This window comes from Haliotis asinina, chromosome 3 (assembly GCF_037392515.1).
Source record: "Haliotis asinina isolate JCU_RB_2024 chromosome 3, JCU_Hal_asi_v2, whole genome shotgun sequence".
Taxonomy (NCBI): Eukaryota; Metazoa; Mollusca; class Gastropoda; order Lepetellida; family Haliotidae; genus Haliotis; species Haliotis asinina.
In genome coordinates this window covers 35,328,727-35,341,005 of record NC_090282.1, presented here as the reverse complement: position 1 = coordinate 35,341,005, position 12,279 = coordinate 35,328,727, and the positions used below count along the sequence as shown (strand labels likewise).

General features: G+C 38.3%; 1 protein-coding gene across 10 annotated transcripts in view; it reads left to right on the top strand.

Moving 5' to 3' along the window:
* Nucleotides 1–11,005: 11,005 nt before the first annotated feature.
* Nucleotides 11,006–12,279, top strand: part of LOC137277881 (regulating synaptic membrane exocytosis protein 2-like) — a 66,419-nt gene continuing 65,145 nt past the window's right edge. For all 10 annotated transcript variants that reach the window (XM_067809863.1, XM_067809862.1, XM_067809861.1 and 7 more), the window contains exon 1: nucleotides 11,006–11,577. In XM_067809863.1, the coding sequence (XP_067665964.1) occupies nucleotides 11,447–11,577 (131 nt within the window). In that variant the 5' untranslated portion in view covers nucleotides 11,006–11,446. The remainder of the gene's footprint in view (nucleotides 11,578–12,279) is intronic.

Below are 12,279 nucleotides of genomic sequence, written 5' to 3'. Positions count from 1 at the left end.
GCGGTCTGTAAATAATCGAGTCTGGACCAGACAATCCAGTGATCAACAGAATGAGCATCGATCTGCGAAATTGGGAATCGATGACGTGCGCAATTGGGAACCGATGACAAGTCAGCGAGCCTGATCACCCGATCTCGTTAGTCACCTCTTACGACAAGCATAATCGCCTTTTATGGCAAGCCCGGGTTGCTGAAGGCCTGTTCTACCCCGAACATTCACGGGTCACATTTTTCCACCCTCACAGTCTAACATGTACGAGTTATTTCTTTCTGTCGAAAGGTATAGTTTACAAACAGGAATCTTAGTTTACCCAGTCGTTACCCAGTACCGCCATATATTAACATACGGAATGGATATATTTTCCCTCCCTATTATAACTTAATGAAAATGAAAGGTATATGTTTTCATAGAGGTTGTGTGAAATCATCCAACCATGGATACATATCATATAGTCGTATATGTCGTATACATATCATATGTAGACGTACATGTTTCTCCCTGCCATTAGGAGGTATATTTTTCAGATAGGCAATCAATTTGTGCATACAAATATACAGTCATATTATAAAGATGAACATATATCTAGTAGACAGGAGATAATCCTATATAGCTTCAATTCGTGATCATAAGCAAACAACTTAATATTGCTCACACATTGAGAACACATTGACCCATAACGCCCACTCTCTCACTAAAATAAAATCACACATAAATTGTTGTTTAACACGGAAGCACAACACACTGAACTATAGCGTTCACAAACTCACTGAGGTATCACACACACATAAGTTGTTGTTTGAGAATGAAACACAAGACACACTACTATAGTGTTCATGTTCACACACTGAAGTAACACACACATACACTGTCGTTTAAGACAGAAGCTCAACACACTTAACTATTACGCTCACACTTTCACTGAAGCATGACACACACATAAATTGCTGTTTAACAGGGAATTCACAACACATTTAACAATAATGCTCACACACTCACCGAAGTAGCACACACATACACTGGTGTTTTCAACAGGGAAGCCCAACACACTGAACTATATATAACGCTCACACTCTCACTGAAGTATAACACACATATAAATTGTTGTTTAAGACTGAAGCACAACACACTGAACTATAGCGTTCACAAACTCACTGAGGTATCACACACACAGAAGTTGTTGTTTGAGAATGAAACACAACACACACTACTATATAGTGTTCACACACTGAAGTAACGCTCACACTTTCACTGAAATATGACACGTACATAAATTGCTGTTTAATACGGAAACACAACACATTTAACAATAATGCTCACACATTCACTGAAGTACCACACACCCATACACTGGTGTTTAACAGGGAAGCACAACACACTTAAAAATAATGCGCACACACTCAAAGAAGTATCACACACACATACACTGTTGTTTAAGACTGAAGCACAAATCACTGAACTGTAATGCTCACACTCTCACTGAAGTAGAACACATGCATAAACTGTTGTTTAAGTCTGAAGCACAACACATTGAACTATAGTATTCACACTCTCACTGAAATAGAACACATGCATAAACTGTTGTTTAAGTCTGAAGCACAACACATTGACCTATAGTATTCACACTCTCACTGAAATAGAACACATGCATAAACTGTTGTTTAAGTCTGAAGCACAACACATTGAACTATAGTATTCACACTCTCACTGAAATAGAACACATGCATAAACTGTTGTTTAAGTCTGAAGCACAACACATTGAACTATAGTATTCACACTCTCACTGAAGTATGGCATACACATAAACTGTTGTTTAAGTCTGAAGCACAACACATTGAACTATAGTATTCACACTCTCACTGAAATAGAACACATGCATAAACTGTTGTTTAAGTCTGAAGCACAACACATTGAACTATAGTATTCACACTCTCACTGAAATAGAACACATGCATAAACTGTTGTTTAAGTCTGAAGCACAACACATTGAACTATAGTATTCACACTCTCACTGAAGTATGGCATACACATAAACTGTTGTTTAAGTCTGAAGCACAACACATTGAACTATAGTATTCACACTCTCACTGAAATAGAACACATGCATAAACTGTTGTTTAAGTCTGAAGCACAACACATTGACCTATAGTATTCACACTCTCACTGAAATAGAACACATGCATAAACTGTTGTTTAAGTCTGAAGCACAACACATTGAACTATAGTATTCACACTCTCACTGAAGTATGGCATACACATAAACTGTTGTTTAAGTCTGAAGCACAACACATTGAACTATAGTATTCACACTCTCACTGAAATAGAACACATGCATAAACTGTTGTTTAAGTCTGAAGCACAACACATTGACCTATAGTATTCACACTCTCACTGAAATAGAACACATGCATAAACTGTTGTTTAAGTCTGAAGCACAACACATTGAACTATAGTATTCACACTCTCACTGAAGTATGGCATACACATTAACTGTTGTTTAAGTCTGAAGCACAACACATTGAACTATAGTATTCACACTCTCACTGAAATAGAACACATGCATAAACTGTTGTTTAAGTCTGAAGCACAACACATTGACCTATAGTATTCACACTCTCACTGAAATAGAACACATGCATAAACTGTTGTTTAAGTCTGAAGCACAACACATTGAACTATAGTATTCACACTCTCACTGAAGTATGGCATACACATAAACTGTTGTTTAAGTCTGAAGCACAACACATTGAACTATAGTATTCACACTCTCACTGAAATAGAACACATGCATAAACTGTTGTTTAAGTCTGAAGCACAACACATTGACCTATAGTATTCACACTCTCACTGAAATAGAACACATGCATAAACTGTTGTTTAAGTCTGAAGCACAACACATTGAACTATAGTATTCACACTCTCACTGAAATAGAACACATGCATAAACTGTTGTTTAAGTCTGAAGCACAACACATTGACCTATAGTATTCACACTCTCACTGAAATAGAACACATGCATAAACTGTTGTTTAAGTCTGAAGCACAACACATTGAACTATAGTATTCACACTCTCACTGAAGTATGGCATACACATAAACTGTTGTTTAAGTCTGAAGCACAACACATTGAACTATAGTATTCACACTCTCACTGAAATAGAACACATGCATAAACTGTTGTTTAAGTCTGAAGCACAACACATTGAACTATAGTATTCACACTCTCACTGAAATAGAACACATGCATAAACTGTTGTTTAAGTCTGAAGCACAACACATTGAACTATAGTATTCACACTCTCACTGAAGTATGGCATACACATAAACTGTTGTTTAAGTCTGAAGCACAACACATTGAACTATAGTATTCACACTCTCACTGAAGTATGGCATACACATAAACTGTTGTTTAAGTCTGAAGCACAACACATTGAACTATAGTATTCACACTCTCACTGAAGTATGGCATACACATAAACTGTTGTTTAAGTCTGAAGCACAACACATTGAACTATAGTATTCACACACTCACTGAAGTATGGCATACACATAAACTGTTGTTTAAGTCTGAAGCACAACACATTGAACTATAGTATTCACACTCTCACTGAAGTATGGCATACACATAAACTGTTGTTTAAGTCTGAAGCACAACACATTGAACTATAGTATTCACACTCTCACTGAAATAGAACACATGCATAAACTGTTGTTTAAGTCTGAAGCACAACACATTGAACTATAGTATTCACACTCTCACTGAAATAGAACACATGCATAAACTGTTGTTTAAGTCTGAAGCACAACACATTGACCTATAGTATTCACACTCTCACTGAAATAGAACACATGCATAAACTGTTGTTTAAGTCTGAAGCACAACACATTGAACTATAGTATTCACACTCTCACTGAAATAGAACACATGCATAAACTGTTGTTTAAGTCTGAAGCACAACACATTGAACTATAGTATTCACACTCTCACTGAAATAGAACACACACATAAACTGTTGTTTAAGTCTGAAGCACAACACACTGAACTATAACGCTCACACTCTCACTGAAGTATGACACACATATACTGTTGTTTAACACTGAAGCACAACACAATCTAATTTCTCTTGGAAATCAAAGTACAACATGATGTATTTGCACTTCGTTTTTAAAGGTGTTCACTTTCACAGTTCAAAGTTTCCGTTACGATAGCACTAGTACTTAGTCAACGTTTCATCATTAAAATGAATGGGTTCGCAAGGAAGATGTTTTCAAGACAAGAAAAAACCCATCCCGAGAAGACACGCATGTTACCTTTGGCAACACGTCATCACTGGTTGTAGACTCGTCAGATCAGTAGACATGCAGACATGTTAGCTCCTGTTGACATACACTGCATGTTAGCATACACTGTTGATGCAGAAATTGGGATTATTATATATTATGAAAATATATAGTGACATAAAAACAAGGAAGTAACCCGTTAACAAACACTGAATCGTCTGCGTTGGGCGTGGGGCGTGGGGCGTGAGGCGTGTGGCGTGGTGGACTTCACAAATTTGCAGCGTCTTGGCAACACGTACACAATACTTGTGACTTGTAACTCAAGGTCAAAACACTTTTCAAAATATTTACACTGTTTCGGTTTATTTTTGTGTTTACATAATCACAAAACCCAGGTGTGTATTTTCTGTACGCGAGTTTATACGAAAGTATAGAGGGAAAATATTTTCAAATGAATGCATGTTTAATATTTGCCTTTTTGCACATACGCGGTGGAACGAGGAGCAGAATTAATAAATTCAGGAATGTAATCCTTGTAACATACCAATGCTGCCGTCCGTATATAGTGTATGTGAGCATATACTGTAATAAAATTCACATTGTTTCGTCAAAAGCTCTGCTCATCAATCTGATGCAAATAATTGTCATAAACATCACAGACCGCTGTTAAACAACACTGAATTTAGGCAAAAATGCTACATTTGTGTTGAGAGATGAAATATTATATTTATCTGAACATGTAAAATCGATATTTCCCCCGACTTGATACCATACTTTCAGCCTAAATGCCACTATGTTTTTTTTTCAGTGCAGGAACTCGAAGGTCAGAAGGAAATATGAAATAACCAGAATATCTTTGTTTCTTGTGAAATAACATGTATCAGGAGATCATACCGGAAGACTTGACATTTACACTGGTTGTCGCGCAATATGATATCGACGTTACCAGGTCCGGATCACGTGTGCAGTAAGACGTACGTACTACAGTAAAAGAAAGTAAACTTTTCTATATCAGAGCCGTTATTCTCGAAACGTTCGTAGCCCTAAGAATTCTTAACTTTGGTCGTAGCCAATGTGTTAAGACTGGGCTTAAGAGCTCCGTGGGACAACGAACGTTTCGAGAATAGCTAGCCTGTTCCAGATACAAACATTACCTTGGCCCCAAATTCACTAGTAAACAAGTCAACCCTAATCGAGCCATCCCTGTTATCGTCACGTGTATTTGACATAGCACCAATATGACTACGATATTTAATCCATTTAAACTTCTTTATTATTTGCCTCAACACGTTTCGGGATCATTACAGACCCCCTCATCAGGTGAAGTGGCAATGGATGAAGGGATCTGTATTGATCCCGAAACTTTGTGTGGACAGAATAAAGAAATTTAAATTCATAAAATACCTTGATCATCTATAACAACTTCAAAATGCCGCTAAAAGACGTCAGAGCCAAACAACAGAATACACACAGAGAATGAAACGATTGTAACTGTTCATACGGTCCCCGTCAAGTCCGCCAAACGTTATGACACTAATTGCTTACCTCGTTATAACAACAGGGGGTCACTATGTTGCACATTCCACGCATTTCCTGTCAATGTAATATGTACCATATATTTAGCGCGTATCGGGTGGTTACAATGGTGGATGAATATTATTGGTGCTTATGCACCAATGTAACGGGTGTTGACGAGTGTCCATCTGCTAGTTCTTTCTTTACTAGATATGATATGTGGCATACATTCTCAGGAACTGATGCTGCTCACACCCTCACAATAGATGTATCTATTTCAATGCCATTTGCACCTTTTTAATTGACTTAAGGTTCTGTTTTATGTCTGTCTGTATATCCATACATGTGTGTGTGTCTGTGTCTGTGTGTCTATGTGTTTCTGTGTCTGTGTCTGTGTCTACATGCCTACGCGTGTGTCTGTATATAATTTTATTTTTGACTTCCATTTCGGCTGTGGGATAGCGTAATGGTTAAAGCGTCGAAGACCAGGGTTCGACTCCCCACATGGATAAAATGTGTAAAGCTCATTTTGGTGTCCCTCCTCCCCAAGCCCCTACTCCGCCCGATTCCACCACCCACACACGCGTAATATTGCTGGAATATTGCTAAAAGCATACTCACTCACACATTTTCGCTGTTTAATGGCAGTGAATTAACTTCTCAAATGAACCCCTCCGGGAACAGATAGTGCTTGTAAAGCAAGTGAATAAACAGAGTAGTAGCATTGCAACCTGCGGTGCCCCCGCGAGTTCCTTGTAAGAATGTATTACTCACCAAGCAAACATTGCCCATAATCTACATAGATCTATATATCAAAGAACATTATGTCCTGTAAATAGAGCAACTTCTGGCACGTCGGCTATGAGTGACTGTTTCGATGCAGTGAACTAAATGCATAATAATATAGTCAAAGATGTAGTGTGGTGATCGATTCAGTGAATGGGGCCATCCCAGATAGCATTGTTGCAAATGTCATAAAGACGTAATTTGTGATGTGTGGAAAACACGCTGGAGAAGGTTAGATCACCCTGCCTTGTCTGCCAAGCAATCAGGACATACTGACACATGGGGATCCGTCTGATACACCGATGTCATTTATAACAAAAAACCCACCTACATGCAGGCCGAAAACGATGGTATTGATTGCAAAAACGTTGGACAACTATATTTTCAGGAAGCACATAGCATATATATATATACATATATCTATATGATCACCATGTATCTCATCACCATGACATGCTTGGCGTTCATATGAGAAAAGAAGGTCCCCAGATGCTGGATAGTTATCTCTGTACTGGAAACGTGTGATGGTTTCACCGCTGTGCAGAAACGACCTACTCCAATTTTTGTCTTTTCAAATATATATATCGATCTAAGTAGCAATGAATATACTTTGTTGCTCCGCCGAAGTAGTATGTGTATTCTGAAAGGAGTTACACTATATCTTTCATCAATGGGACACTTGTGGCGGGCGTCTTGGGCGCCTTATTTCTCCGTGCATAGTTGCATCCATTGGGTAACGTCTTTTTTATGCAGCCGCACTCAGAAATGCCTGGTGGTCGGTACACACTCGACTCTGAACCAGACAGTCATATGACTATCGCTCGTTAGTAACATTCCAACTATACGATTGTGCTCGGTCTACATGCTTGTGACTGACGCCATTACCATCGGGGTGGTACCTTTGCATGCATGATACATAGGAATGATGAACAAAGTGCTTTTGGGACGATTCAGTCTGAATGCATGTATAATCCAAAAGAATGTATTACCAGCTAACATGAATCGTCTCTCTCTCTCTCTCTATACTATATATATATAGTAAGGTAGGTAGGTATCATCACTGTTTGGCAGTAGTTAATAAAGACGTATTTAAGATATGGTTGGAATGGCTGTGCTTTCAGCGGGATAACAAGAACGAAAAAAAGAGACTCATGTTTTAAAAATAACCTACATCATATTCCACCTTCCCAAGCTGCCTTGTTGTGCCACATAGATACAAAACCTACGTCACATTCCACGTACAAGATGCCTTACTGTCACACAGATATAAAACCTACATCACATTCAACATTTATAAGATTCCACATGCCTCTCTGTGTCATACAGAGATACAAAACCTAAAGCACATTCAACATTTATAAGATTCAAACTTCACAAGGTCACACAGAGATACAAAACCTAAAGCACATTCAACATTTATAAGATTCAAACTTCACAAGGTCACACAGAGATACAAAACCTAAAGCACATTCAACATTTATAAGATTCAAACTTCACAAGGTCACACAAAGATACAAAACCTAAAGCACATTCAACATTTATAAGATTCCAACTTCACAAGGTCACACAGAGATACAAAACCTAAAGCACATTCAACATTTACAAGATTCAAACTTCACAAGGTCACACAGAGATACAAAACCTAAAGCACATTCAACATTTACAAGATTCAAACTTCACAAGGTCACAAAGAGATACAAAACCTAAAGCACATTCAACATTTACAAGATTCAAACTTCACAAGGTCACACAGAGATACAAAACCTAAAGCACATTCAACATTTACAAGATTCCAACTTCACAAGGGCACACACAGATGCAAAACCTAAAGCACGTTCAACATTTACAAGATTCAAACTTCACAAGGTCACACAGAGATACAAAACCTAAAGCACATTCAACATTTACAAGATTCCAACTTCACAAGGTCACACAGAGATACAAAACCTAAAGCACATTCAACATTTATAAGATTCCAACTTCACAAGGTCACACAGAGATACAAAACCTAAAAAGCACATTCAACATTTATAAGATTCCAACTTCACAAGGTCACACAGAGATGCAAGACCTAAAGCACATTCAACATTTACAAGATTCAAACTTCACAAGGTCACACAGAGATACAAAACCTAAAGCACATTCAACATTTATAAGATTCCAACTTCACAAGGTCACACAGAGATGCAAAACCTAAAGCACATTCAACATTTATAAGATTCCAACTTCACAAGGTCACACAGAGATACAAGACCTAAAGCATATTCAACATTTATAAGATTCCAACTTCACAAGGTCCCACAGAGATACAAAACCTAAAGCACATTCAACATTTACAAGATTCCAACTTCACAAGGTCACACAGAGATACAAAACCTAAAGCATATTCAACATTTACAAGATTCCAACTTCACAAGGTCACACAGAGATACAAAACCTAAAGCACATTCAACATTTATAAGATTCCAACTTCACAAGGTCACACAGAGATGCAAAACCTAAAGCACATTCAACATTTACAAGATTCAAACTTCACAAGGTCACACAGATCTAGAGATGCAAAACCTAAAGCACATTTAACATTTACAAGATTCCAACTTCACAAGGTCACACAGAGATACAAAACCTAAAGCACATTCAACATTTATAAGATTCAAACTTCACAAGGTCACACAGAGATACAAAACCTAAAGCACATTCAACATTTACAAGATTCCAACTTCACAAGGTCACATAGAGATACAAAACCTAAACCGAAAGCACATTTAACATTTATTAGATTCAAATTTCACAAGGTCACACAGAGATACAAAACCGAAAGCACATTTAACATTCACAAGATTCCAACTTCACAAGGTCACACAAAGATATAAAATCTGAAGCACATTTAACATTTACAAGATGCCTTGCTGTGGCACACACATACAAAACCTACGTCACATTCCACATTTTTAATGTAACACAAGGACACACAGATACAAAACCTACGTAAAATTCAACAGTTACAAGGTAACACAGATAGAAAACTTACGTCACATTCCACATTCACAGAATAAGAAAGTTGTATATCCATAAAAACAATCCTCATTCTTTATCTACACAACTTCTAGATTGCCTGTCAAATTAGGATTACCTTCATGGGTATCAAAGAAACTCGTGGGTAACCTGGAATATATGTACAACATGCACTCCCTTCTTGTAGCTACTTGCAATATAGCATTAAGAGTTTATCCCAGGATTCCGGTCATATCACAGCGAGTCAACTGGACGACACACGTAATGACGGGCGTTTACCACTTTCGCGAAAACCACGAGAACAGGTATGGGACTAAGAAACCTAGAAACATAATCGGGGATGCGTGGAATTCAAGCTAGAAATCACAGGGTTCTGTCATTTCCAAGGGACGCAAATCTGCACAATGAATTGAGGCACCTTAGTTGGTTGGGCCGCCAATGTCCCCATACCGTTAAGAAATCAACTCAATACTGTTTCAGTCCAGCTTTTATGTAACATGCATCCACTGCGCAGTAAAGGTTCAACTACTTGACGAAGCAGGAATATCCTTTCCCGACAGATTTGTAGTTATTTACATTAATATGAATCGTTTTTTGTGTTTTGCATTTACAGAAATTCTGCATCTTGATTTACTATTCGTAAAAACATATCTCTTACACACAGCCATTCGCAACACGTTACGTGCTCGGCATAAGCAGGTTTAATTATCGCTCAATTTAAGTTAATTCGACATCAAACACACCAGGCAACGTTGACTCTTCCATTGAACGTTTATTTGTTTGAGGTAATGTTAAAGAAATGGCCAAATTACGTGAGAGCAGTTAATGAGAGTATTGCACGAAGCAAAGCGCCAGGCCGTCCGTCAAGTGAACTGTCAGAGCTGAGGCATCAAGCCAATTTTAAATAGAATCACACTAAACCTGTTCTGGTCTTCCGGTTTGTTCAAACAATAACGATTCCACGGAATGCCGACATTGTTACAATAATCACCACAGTTATGATAAAAGTAAACAGATACATATTCATCACCAAAAGCTCCGGTAATGTAGCTCAATAGTTTTGCACCAATCTCAAGTCATCCATTTCCTATCAATACCGTTCGGCAGCGTCGGTTAATCTTCTGTCCAACCTTTGCATCACTGCGCTGACAACTCGACTTCTTGTTTCAGCAGTAAACTACAATACTGCTTCCGACCGTAAGCATACAATAAATAATTCCATCACATATATGCAAAGCTAAATTATTTATAAGTATTGCGGGCTCACTTCGGCGAGCCAGAAGCCTTTTCAAAGATAGCTGAGTTTTAGCTTGCTGATGCTTGTGCCGAATTTTGGACAGGTGCGAGATACTCTGTTAGCTTCTTCCCGCCACACCCCATGAGGCTTCCACACGTAACACAATTACCCCTTGCCCACGTGCACCAATGGAGCAGTAACGACAATGGTTTTAGCCAAATCAATAAGGCACCAATTGTGCTGTAATATGGGCCCGTACACACAACCGCTTAAAGCACGATTGAGTTGACGTCACAAAACGGAATTGTTTGATTGGCTGCAATTTAGCGTTTATATTATGCACAACGCATAGATAATGTGTGTGCTCTCTCCCGGCAGGCTGAAAGTGTAGAATGGGGACGCAATGTTCCGTCGGAAGCGCGTATGTGTCTCCTTAACCATCTCAAGATTCAATGTGGGAATAGCCTGGCGATGGATTAATGTTTAGCTCGGTGGCAGAACAACAGGAAAGTACAATGATTTTAAGGAAGTAAGCAGCAAACAGAACAGCTCTGTGAGAGTTAGAACGAACGACTGTGTCAGCTTTGCGATTATCGATCTAACCGACAAAGCAATATGTCGTCCAGGCGTCCATCTCTTCCCCCCATGCCGGACTTGAGTCATCTGAGCGAAGATGAACGGAAAATCATTGAAGATGTCCTCAAAAGACAGAGAGAAGAGGAGGAGAAAGAACAAGAAGTTATCAGGTGAGAGAATACCTCCATTACAACCAGAAATGTATAGGAAGTATGCTCGCCATTTTGGATTCCGAAATGAGGCTCGCCATTGCTAATGCTTGTCGTTTTAGTCAAATATGCATGGTTATCTTGCCCGAAAGATAAGATGGCTGCATTCGGTGAAATGACACATGCTTCCTGCTTTGTGAAAATATTATTATGCACGTTGAACGGTTGTCCGTTATGAAAGGAAACGTCAGCAAACGTGCGATTCATCTCACTTCAATTTCTAAATAAGCCTCAAGATTTGGAATACTAATTATGATTTCAGCGTAAATATGACAGCTTTCTAGCTTCATACAGGGTTAAATATATAATTAGTATCATGTTTTAGGATTGCAGCTGCATGATATTTGTGTTAGCATAAGCAAAGCATTGAAGGAAGCAAAGGAATCAAGCAACATATGAGCTACAGGTTTGGCACGAGCAACTGACAGCTCAGACGCCATATTGCCCTCGCTATGTATGAATGAAAATTTCGCACATAGTTCACTTTTCTTTGCACCCAAAACCTGATTATGTTGATATGATATTACTGTAAATAGTATACCAAGGGTGTTATGCATGGTTAAATAACAGAATATACTTTAGCAGTAGATGAGAATACGAAACTATAAACATGTGTAAAGGGTAGATAACTCTTGAGCACACTGTGGGAATAGCAGACGACAG